Source organism: Prinia subflava, chromosome 2, assembly GCF_021018805.1.
Source record: "Prinia subflava isolate CZ2003 ecotype Zambia chromosome 2, Cam_Psub_1.2, whole genome shotgun sequence".
NCBI lineage: Eukaryota > Metazoa > Chordata > Aves > Passeriformes > Cisticolidae > Prinia > Prinia subflava.
This window is the reverse complement of record NC_086248.1, coordinates 66,352,231-66,363,518: the sequence shown is the minus strand read 5'-3', so window position 1 is coordinate 66,363,518 and position 11,288 is coordinate 66,352,231. Positions and strand designations below refer to the sequence as shown.

At 41.3% G+C, this 11,288-nt stretch overlaps 1 protein-coding gene across 1 annotated transcript; it reads right to left on the bottom strand.

Annotated features, from left to right (window-relative positions):
* Window positions 1-311: 311 nt before the first annotated feature.
* LOC134547620 (uncharacterized) lies at window positions 312-8,108 on the bottom strand. The gene is made up of 4 exons (XM_063391767.1): window positions 8,015-8,108; window positions 7,507-7,591; window positions 5,539-5,981; window positions 312-2,977 (listed from the first exon to the last, which is right to left on the bottom strand). Exons 1-4 carry the CDS (start codon window positions 8,106-8,108, stop codon window positions 2,631-2,633), a joined length of 969 nt encoding a protein of 322 aa, XP_063247837.1. The 3' UTR covers window positions 312-2,630.
* Between the last annotated feature and the right edge of the window lie 3,180 nt (window positions 8,109-11,288).

The window sequence follows — 11,288 nt, the reverse complement described above, 5'->3', positions numbered from 1 at the left end:
AGGCACTGGAAGAGCTAAGATCATCCAAGGACATAAGAGTGGAAAACCTGGGAGAGAGAGTGAAATGCCCCATGATCTGTAATTTTCTGTTTTGAATAGTTAACAGTTAAAAAGACAACACTGATTTGGTGTGACCTTAGAAAAAACACTAGCTCTTCTTTTGTGAAAGATCCCCATATCAGTTCATTAAAAATCTCATCAACTCAAGTACCAGCCAGCACAGTACTGCTCCGACTTCTGTCACGAGCCAAAGGATGGTCGTGATGGTTCGTTTTGATTTCAGAGTGCAAAAAGAGGCAGTGATAACTTAATTCAAGTGAAATCAATTGTATCTTTATTGATACACACAGTTATGCGATAGAAAAGAAGGAGAAAGAAGAGAGGGAGAGAGAGAGGGAGAGAAAGGGGGGTAAAGAAAGGGTATAGCTACCAACTGACAGACGGGGGTCCTCGTGACGCCGATGCCAACAGACCACCTTCGCAGTCTCCGTGGCACGTAGGTCAATAGAGCCGTCGTCCGCTGGGGAGGCCTCAAAAGCCTGCTCTTCTGGGGGGGTTGTTATAGTTCTTTTCAAAGCGAGAGGCAAGATGCCAGGAAGGGGGGTCGGTTTCGTGGGTATCGCAGGTCTGGGCTCTGCAGCAGGTACAGCACAGTCAGTCAAAGCAAACACGGCCTCTGCAAACACGGCCAGGAAACCGTGACAGTGTCCATTGTTCCTGCACGGGTCCCTGAGGAGGGCGTCTTGGTCCAGTGGGTGCAGCTGCAGGGAGAAGCTTGGATCTCTCCTGTGCTGTGGCCCAGGGTCCAGGGGGGGTCTCAGCCTCTGACAGTCGTGAGGCAGAAATGAGGGATTTTCGGACCGACTCTTACACCACCCCGTGACTCACGACTGGTCGGCAGGAGAGCTCCATCAGTCGAGTTCGTTGCGTTGTTCTGAAGTCTTCAGGACTCATTGTCAGTGTCAGTAGTATACCCAGGAAAATAGAGTCCAGAGAAAAAGAGAGGGGGAAAAGAAATAGAGAAGGGAGAAGGAAAAACAAGAGATATCATAATGATTAATATTGATTGTTAATATCTCAAAACAAATTATTATGAAAAAACAAATCCAATGACATTAAAATTTCAAAACAAATAATTGTTGTTGATTAATAAAACTCTTAAACAAATCATGATGATAAATGATTCATAAAATCAAATAATCAAGACAAAATCTTAACAATATTAAGTAAAATATTAGTTAAAACAATTTTCAATCAAGGCAAAAAATTATTGTAAAACAATTTTCAAGTAGCATGAACAAATTTAAAAATGATTAACACAAATCACAAAAATCAAAATACATAATTTTCTTAAAATATATGTATTACTTAGGCAAAATCCATTTCACAGTCCGCGGCTATGGCCTACTTGTAAAGTTTGTCTTGTGTCAACATCTCTAAGTATATCTATTGTTTCTAAGTAAAGAATGAGATTGCTGCAAAACAAAAGCCAATCAAAATAAAGTTAAAAGAACAACGATGGGATGACATAATTTGTTATCAAGGTCTTGGTTTTATCTAAAATTTCACTTAGATCCTGATGGAGCAACAATTACTTTACCAAAGTGAGGTTCATCCCAATCAGAGTAGGCCGTAGCTTGTGGATCAGTGTGTAATTAGATTGTAAAAGCTGGTAAGAAGTAACTGGAGCTGAAAAAGAAAAATCAAAAGCTGTAATTTTAGTAAAGTTACAAGCACAAAAGTTCGAATGATTTTTGGTTTCTAGTATAACATTTTCTACAGTTACAACATCACAACCAGTCCTAAAGCATACACATCCATTGCCTACATATAAAAGCACTGTTTCAGGAGTCTCGTTAGGATAAACTTAAAAATGACAAATATTTTGTTCTATGTCTAAACAAATGTAATTTTATTACTTTCACAAATAAAGCCTTGTTGTTCTCGGACTATGCAAGATTCTAAGTTAACAGTTTGCCATTTTTTATCGACTTGACGGGCCCACTCCCTATACTGGAAAAGATAGAGAATAGCTCCATCATGTTTTAATCTTAACACAATAATAGGGAATATCAAATGTATCAAAGCATTACATATGGTCAATACAAAAGCTGTGGCTGTGTTTATAAAAGAGTCATAAATAAAATTCACTAAGTTCAACTAGAATTGAAAATCTCTTTTGAAATCATTGGCATTGTTCCAAATTACTTTCCAAATTTCAGTAGAAAAAGCTGCCATCTTTTATAATTGAGGCAGCCACTAACTGCATCCACTACTGAGACTGGAGGCAGCTAAGAGCTAAAAGATTTAGTTTTGCGATCAATTATCAATTTATAATCATTCACATTTACCAGTTCTCAGTTTGATAATATGTTTGATAATAGCCACTGAGTCGTTCCCAAAGCCAATAAGGACGACCGTAAAAGGTGTCAAATTCTTAATTGTAACAACCAATTTATTAACGAATATTTCTAAATCAATACTGTTTAAAATTCTTAATTTTGTTCCTATAACACAAATAATGTTTAAAATATCACCAGTTTTATCATGGTTTTATGTGGTCTTTATGTCCATCGGAGTTCTCCTGTGAAAAGTAAACACAACAGAATCTGCCTTCAAAGGCAGAAAAGTTAGTATGAAGGAATTATCCAGGGTGTGTTTATGCTTGGAACTGCCGGGCAAAAAGCAGTGATTTTGGAACATTTGTTAGCCTCCCATCCATAACAGGTATGAGAAGCCCATTTGATCTTTTCACGTTTTGCCCAATCTGGGACAATTTCTGCAGAAATGTGAGACTGCTTGGGGCAAAAGGGAGGGGCTGTTCCAGTGACTGAGGCAGGTTTGTCTGGGTTACCATCCAAGTTCATTGTCAGATTTTTTACAGCTCCAAATGAGGCTCCTTCGGCCACCCCGTCAGGTGGGGGGGTTGCATATGGAGAAGGGCCTCTCAGGACAACAGGTTGTTGTACTGACAATCCTGAAAAAGCAAAACACCATTCCATGTGGAAAGGATCTGTAGGATAAGTAAGACCAAGTGTTTGGTGGGCGGTTGCCTCAAAAATTAACAATTTTAAAGCCTCATGATGAGAATCACCCCATTCCCAAATTTTCCTTTTCTCAGCAGGCTGTAAAGGGTTCTGGCAATTATAGAAAAATCAGGGATGTGTTTTCTGCAAAGCACTAGTAATTCTGAAACTTGTTGCAGTTCCTTCGTAGATTCTGGCATTTTAATTTGATTGAAGGAGGTTATCAAATGCGTATCATGCTTCTTTTCCATCAAATTCCCAGAAATTTTACTTTCAGGGGAAATTTGTAGATCAAAGCTTTCAAAGTTGGAGATTATTTTCTGTTGAGGATCTTCCACTTCTATTTCATCCCTACCCACAAAAATATCATCGATGCATTGGTAAACAGCTACATTGTCAGCTATGGGTATTTTTTCTAACTCTTGGGCCAAAGCAGGGTGGGCACGGGTGGGTGAATGTCGGTTCCCTTGAGAAGGAAGGCTTTGCTTTGGCTTGTTGCCTGGGTGCTGAGAGGGGGAGGGTGGGGGGGGTTGGATTGTTAGACTGTTTCTGGGCTCACTGCCCAGATTCTCAGAAGAAAGGTGTGTAATTTGCTGTGACTTTTTAGGGAGGGGTTGCCCTGGCAAATTTGGGTTTTGTTTGGGGACCCCTTTTTTAATATCTAATAGCAACAAGTGTTGGCGGCTAGTGATTTGTTTACTTTTCTCTGGTTTTTCACTACTAGGAGTTTTAACATAGTTGGTCACTTCTACTGCAATTTCACTTAATACATAGACATTACGATCACCAGCAGGTGAATTAGATTGAGGGGCTGGGGGCTGGGAGGGGGTAGGATAAGGACTGAAACCACGATCTGTAGATCCGGTTGGTTCACTTGGGTTTCCGAGGGATCTGTCTAGCTTTTCTACAGAACTTAAAACAATTGCTATAGGTTTAAGTAATTCCAAAGGCTTTTGAATTAAAGGAATCATAATTTCAGGCTTTACAGGCAATTGCATTGGAGAGTCATCATGTATCATTTGCAGGCAGGCAGCTTTGTGAATGTTTTCCATGGGCTGTTCGGGAGTACCAATTAAAGTTAAATGGTTTCCCTTTTCCAAGGGGTTATACCCCTCTGCCCAGTGAGCTGAGCATTGAATCAGGGACCATGAATTATGTTTTAAGGAAACTCCATGTCCCCAATACCCACTAACTTCTTGTTCTGTCAATTTAATTTGATCTCCACCACCGAGAGAAACTCGGGAAACATGTCCTGTCTCTGATTCATGAGGGAACCGCGAGTACTCTCCTTTTAGCTTAGATAATTCAGTGGTGGTGTCTGGGATTTCTTTAGTGATTATTTGTGGGTCTGAATTTTCATCAATATAGTTGCATTCTGTTTTAACTAGAGGTGTTGTGTTAGGGCAGCAGTGTTCCTCACAATTTTTTACTAACACTAATTCTTTCTGGGGGTAAATCTGATAAATGTGAGGAGTTTCTTTTTCTTCTGCCTTTTTTGGGAAGTCAGCATTCTCTAAATTTTTAGAATATTCATCTCCCAAGGCAGTCCGTAGCAAATTATTTTCATCTCGCAGCAAATGATTTTCATTTTGCAAAATTTCAACTAAATTTTGAAGGGAGTCTATTATTGCATTTTCTTCACTTCTTCGCTTAAAGCGAGTTTCTACAGCTGCGGTAAGGCAGGCTCCCAGAACTGAGCACAGTATGGTTTTATTTTTGCCCAGTTTAAATTTTGTTTCATGTTGTAAAGAACATACTTTATCAACCACACTTTCCAAATTAGACCAGTTATTATTAGCCCAAAATTCCACCTCTGGAGAGGGTCTGGCATTGTGTTTAGCTAGTAGAGCATAAAATTCAGTTTTATGTATAAAATCATTAGTCATTTTGTAAAGGGGATCAGAAAACCACTACAGGGAGGTAATGCTTGGTTGTACACACACAGCTACGCTGCGTCTCCCCTCTTTCCCTGGGGTGGGTGAAGGGACAAAATCTGTCTGCTGAGGCACTGTTTAGTTACGTCAAGGTGTCCCTTCTCTCAACAAGACAGTTCACACACAAAAAACAGTTTCTCTTTTTGCACTAGGAGATCTTTTGTGAAATCCTGAAGACAGATACACCTCAATAGAGTATAGGGATGCTTTTCACCTAGGTGTCTACAGTGTGTGAAGAATCAGAAAAGCCCCCCTTGCTTTCTAGCTTCGTTCACCGAAGTGACGGGCTAGGTGCGGCTGAGGCAAATCTTCCTCTTCCTAGTACAGACTATAGACAACCTGCAACCCCTCTGTCAATCAGGATCCTGTCCGTGACGCCAATTTAATGTCACGAGCCAAAGGATGGTCGTGATGGTTCGTTTTGATTTCAGAGTGCAAAAAGAGGCAGTGATAACTTAATTCAAGTGAAATCAATTGTATCTTTATTGATACACACAGTTATGCGATAGAAAAGAAGGAGAAAGAAGAGAGGGAGAGAGAGAGGGAGAGAAAGGGGGGTAAAGAAAGGGTATAGCTACCAACTGACAGACGGGGGTCCTCGTGACGCCGATGCCAACAGACCACCTTCGCAGTCTCCGTGGCACGTAGGTCAATAGAGCCGTCGTCCGCTGGGGAGGCCTCAAAAGCCTGCTCTTCTGGGGGGGTTGTTATAGTTCTTTTCAAAGCGAGAGGCAAGATGCCAGGAAGGGGGGTCGGTTTCGTGGGTATCGCAGGTCTGGGCTCTGCAGCAGGTACAGCACAGTCAGTCAAAGCAAACACGGCCTCTGCAAACACGGCCAGGAAACCGTGACAGTGTCCATTGTTCCTGCACGGGTCCCTGAGGAGGGCGTCTTGGTCCAGTGGGTGCAGCTGCAGGGAGAAGCTTGGATCTCTCCTGTGCTGTGGCCCAGGGTCCAGGGGGGGTCTCAGCCTCTGACAGTCGTGAGGCAGAAATGAGGGATTTTCGGACTGACTCTTACAACTTCACAACAAACTAAAACAAATACTGAAGGTTCATCTTCCTCTCCATTTTGGTAGGATATTATTTTCTCAGTACTTAATGCATTTAAGTGAGAATTAGAGATGCCATGTGTGCATCCACCATTGGATATAGCAGGTGGGAAAGGATTGAAATTTGGATATGGAAGACAACTGATGGCCTGGACTAGACGTGGTCCTTACTGTTTTGAGGAAGAGTAACCAGAAGTAATGTTTACCCAAGGTGGGAAGCTGGGAATGCTTTTTGGATTTGTTTTTTATTGGTGGGTGGCGTGCGTTTGGAAGTCATCAAGCATTACCATATGGCAAATATAGAAATCAAAATGTCAATTTTATTTGGCTACTACTTGAAAGAATCTCCTCTTCCTGTACAAGAAGTAATGTGTTTTTTGTTCTCCTCTTTTTTCAATCAATAATTATTTTTTAGTTTTAGATTACATAATCCTTTAAGGCTTTGCTGTTCATTTAATTAGTCTGTTATCACTATCTTTTAAATAGCATTTTTGAACAATCCTGCATGTCCTTTAATTGTCTGTTCAGCGTCTCTTCTGTGACTTGTTTTCTATACAAGTATTTTCCAAATGAAAACCTTTCCCCATCTTTTGAATCTTAAATCATCCCTTCTGCAGCAGAAAGAAAGCACAAGCCAGTAAGTATGTCAATTTTAACCTTCTCAGGTTTTGCACTCTGTGAAATATTGCAAAACATCAAAAGCACTTGAGTAGATATTTTAAAAGCATGCAGAGAATATAAGCTAATTTTAAAAATTTGCTGTTATTGGTACATCTAATAAGCAATACCCTACCATGACCTTTAAAAGCATCAAACACCAAGTGAAAAAATACCAAACAATTTTCTTCTTGTCTTGAGTGTAGTTTCTCTTAGTGAAGAAGAGAAAAAAGAGAAGCTGTTACCTTAAAAACCCTCCCTTAAGTGGCACTCAGCAGCTGCAGTTGTGCCCTAATGTCTCCATCTAAATTAAACTGCAAATTTCTGCAATTACCTGAAGTGGTAAATACTGACTTTTAAAGCTTAGCTAGGTCTTCTGTAAACTACTTTTGTTTTTCTGCTTTCAGTGAGTTCTGTTTCTACCTTAATCTAAAGGTGAATTCATATTTTTGGCTCTAACAATGAAGCTGTACTAGAGCTACAGATTTTAGAGAAAAACAGATACAAGACTAAAGGTAGACTTAAGACAGGATTTTTCCTAGGAACTTGTTTCTAGTGTTTTTATTTCAGACTGAGCATATATTATGTCATTTTATAGAATAGCAAAATCATTAAGCTGGGATAAGACTCCTAAGATAAAGTCCAGCTGATTACTCAGCACTGCCAAGTGTACGACTGAGCCACATCCATGAGAGCCACGTCCACAGACCTTTCGAACACTTCCAGGTACAGTGATTGCACCACCTCCCTGACCATTTTCTAAGTGAAGAAACTTTTTCTAATATCAAATCTAAACCTCCCATGGGGCAACTTGATGCCATTTCATCTGGTTCTCTCACTTGTTACCTGGCAGGAGACTGACTCCCACCTCACTAGAAGCTCCTTTCAGGTAGTTGTAGAAAGCTACTTTGGCCCCAGTTACAACTGTTAAAAAGATCCAGACTTTCAAAAACCATTTCTTTTTACTGGGCATAGAAATTCTGAAAAAGAAGATCCCTGTAGGAGACACAAGTGAAGTAAACACAGGCTGTGACACAGCATTCAGAGCAGCTTGGGGTGCTAGCTCTCTGGAGCAGTTCGCATATCCCTGTAGAACTGTGTCACAGTTCGATCTAACTAACCTTGTGCTTTACTTGGGGAAAAGTCTCTGCTCCCCTGCACACACACACTGAGCCCTGCAGACCATGCTTGCTGCAGGGGATCCATAGGTATGCAGCATATAGCGGCTGCCCTGGAGCTGTGGCTGCCAGCATAAGGCTGAACTCTTCTGAGAAATGACCAAATCCACAAGTGGGCATGTCAATGGGCTGTAAGACAGACCTTGCTCCTGTACAAGCTAGCACCCACCCTCACCAATAAGGGTGATTTCTTCTTCCCAGCTGCACTCTAATGCAGAGGCAGCAAACTGGTTCCTCTGCAGGTGCAGAAGAGAAAGCTCCATTCTGGAAACAGCTATGGAACTATACTGAGCTTTAAATGGGTTGCACTTTGTGTACAAACTTCTTTTGCTTTCATGTATTTTTTAAACTTCAACACTTGAGGATTTTCTCATTAAACTATTTTATTGAACTATCTCCCTGTTCTACTGCTTCCCCATCAGCTGAGCAGTCACCAGCCTTTTTTAGCATGCAAGCCACATACACAGCAGGCTCTGAATTTGTGGTTGGGAGCTAACCCACTTCTGACTCTATGGGAAGATTCTAGGAAGACTTTGACAGTTCAAACTGGTGCAAAGTGGCGTGGTCTGATTTGCTCCAGGTTAGTGCATTCTACCCATTTTGAAGCCTGCAGCCTACTTGTCCTGTATTATACATGACATGAACACCACTGGCCTCCCCTCCAGACAGGGCATCAGCTCAGCAGGCTGCTGGCTTGGCTTACATCCTACATCACATGTTGGATTCACTGCTTCAGGTCTGATCTGAGTTCAAGTTCAGGTCCTCTGGGTTTAAGTTTAAGGCATTTTGTTGTTGTTATTTGTCAAGTCTGAACTATTTTCCTCCCTGATGTTCATAAACTGACTACTTGTTATCTCTAGTTAAAAGCCCATAATCCCTTGCTAAAACGAGTGAAAACCATTTTTAAAACATTGCTTATATGTTTTGAAGAATATAGTATATTTTAATCCACTTCTTTTTACATAAGTGAAAATTTGTTAAATAAACAAATCATCTGGGATGCCAACATTTCTGCATTCATGACTTCTCACATTAAGGAATCTTGGTTTTCCCAAGTAAAAACTCACCCCTTCTCAAGAAGTCAGGCATCCAGAAAACCTCTAAATACATTTTGAGTATTTAAAACTTGTTTGCACTGCTATATCAAATGAAGCTCAATGTGATTGAGAACATGGCACAGATTTAAGATCCAGACTTTTGTCTGAAACATTTCCTACTTACAGCTCAATGTTAAAGCTGCTATACTCACTCTTACAGTTCTGTATCAGACCTCTCTTTCATTTTAGCAATTTTCTGATACAAAGCCTGTTTTTTCCTCTCCTCCTTCCACCTCCTGCCTCTATAACAATTCTAAGCTCTTCAGCACAGGACATGTATTTCCATACTGCCATGCTGTCCACGGCACAGTCTGAATGCTGTGGCTGCACACAGCATGCAGGAGCAGAAGTACAGATCTTGGTTGTGCCTGTATCCAATCTTCCCTGGACCACTCCCAATAACAGCACCCTGCTGCAAGGTTCAGTGCTGAGGACACAGCTCTGACATTGCAGGTGTACTATGATTTTAGCAAGAGACCTACCAGCTGGAGAAAATAAAAACTCCAAGAAGGTGAATTACTCTTTCTCCAGATTGGTTTCCTGACCCTGCTCTGCACAGATATGGCTGTGCAGTATCATTTCTTATGTTAAACCCTAGTAAACATACTAGAGTTGTGTGATTGCAGGTGGCTGATCAGCAAGAAGCCAGGGCTTTTCCATGCTGCCATTCCTTTCTCTCTTGCTGTCCCTCTGAATGTGCTGTGGTTTCACTAGACACCCTGGCCCTGAGAATCTGGAATATTATAGCTCCACAGTCCCCCAAACACAGAGACACTACCCCAGCTACAGAGACAAAGCTTGTGCTATGAGAGGTGTCAAAGGGCAGAAGATACATCATACTCTTGTTTAACAGGGTAAATAAATACATTTATATTACAATATAAATATTTACAATAGATGCACAAATAGACTTTTTGACATTTTCTTTGTGGGTGTGGCTGAAGGCTCAGCAAGGGGTCTGGTGCCAAAAGGGCTCAGGCCTCAGCTAATAATCAACATCTTAGTCTTGAGAGCAGACGTGGGAAGAGAAAAAAGAAATATTATTGACAAAGAAACACTCTTTTATAACTATAAAAGACACACGAGTTATCACAGAGGCAGAAGCCTTCCACATACACACACACCCTAAAAGTGTTCAAAACTTCTCCCTATAGTTTGGACACAAACCTGTGGTTACTTCCCTGGGGATTGAGGGAAAGGACCTGAATGTGTGCCCCACCAACAGTTGGGTGTTAGACACATTGAATCCTAAGTTACATAATTTTTTTGCTAGCTGTAACATTAATAGGTACCTTTAACCCCACACTGTATGTGCCTACTAGTAGTTTCCTTTTTATCCTTATTCCTGCATAGTATTAGTTTAAGTCTTATGTATTTTTTGGTAGTTTTCTGTCTATGAAATAAAGAATTCATTCTACAATAGACCAAATCAGCCATAATTAAAAAACTTGCAAACCAGAGTGGGTTTTGTGGTGCTGGCTGCCTCAGTAAAGCTATTGCCTGCAGCCAGAGGCCTGGGCAAAAGGCAAGGGCTTACCTAAACCCCCACATCCATTGGTAACAGTGGAATCAGCAGCCTAGTTATTCTTTTATCTTTAAAGTTTAATAACTTCATTATTTCCATAGGCATTTTGACAGTGCTGACACCAAGGGCTTGTTAATTTGGTATTCTGTGCTGCCTGTGCATTGAGACATGGAGAAGGTTTCCTCTTCAGCTGTGCTGCCTGTACATGGGGAGGAGCAGCAGGACCTGGAAGGCACGACATTCCCTGCCAAGTGACACAAACCAGCTCTGAGGCAACACTGCTCCCGGGGCAGGGGGCTGTTGGTCACTGCCTGGAGAAGCAATTTTTTCTGCAGTCAGCTCAGCAGAGCAGAGGGCAGGGAGCCAGCAGTCCAGAAATTTTAGAAACAATTGCTGCAAGAGAGTTTTAAAAGCCATTGGAAACTTTTGAAGCTGGATCATGCCAAAAATAAGACAGAACAGCCGAGTACCTAGAGAAGATGACTTAGAGGAAGCTTGTACCTCTCCAGAGATTTATCACTGATTCCTCTCATTAATTCTCTCCTCTTTCCTCAACATCTTCACAATTTCTCCTTTTGGCAGTTTTCTGGAGCTAGGGCATGACCTATGAGCATGAGACAGCAGAAAGCCATTCCCCTTGCTAATATTGTGAGGCAAATACTGGGAAGCTTTTGCTGGATATTTCTCACTGGCCAACCCTCCTCAAGTTCCAGTCAGGGAGCAGCAGGAGACTCACACTGGCAGGGCATTAAATAAGCCAGAGCTCATGATACCCCTCCCATTTGGCAGGTGCCAGAGTAGCTAATAGCACAGCAAGTCTT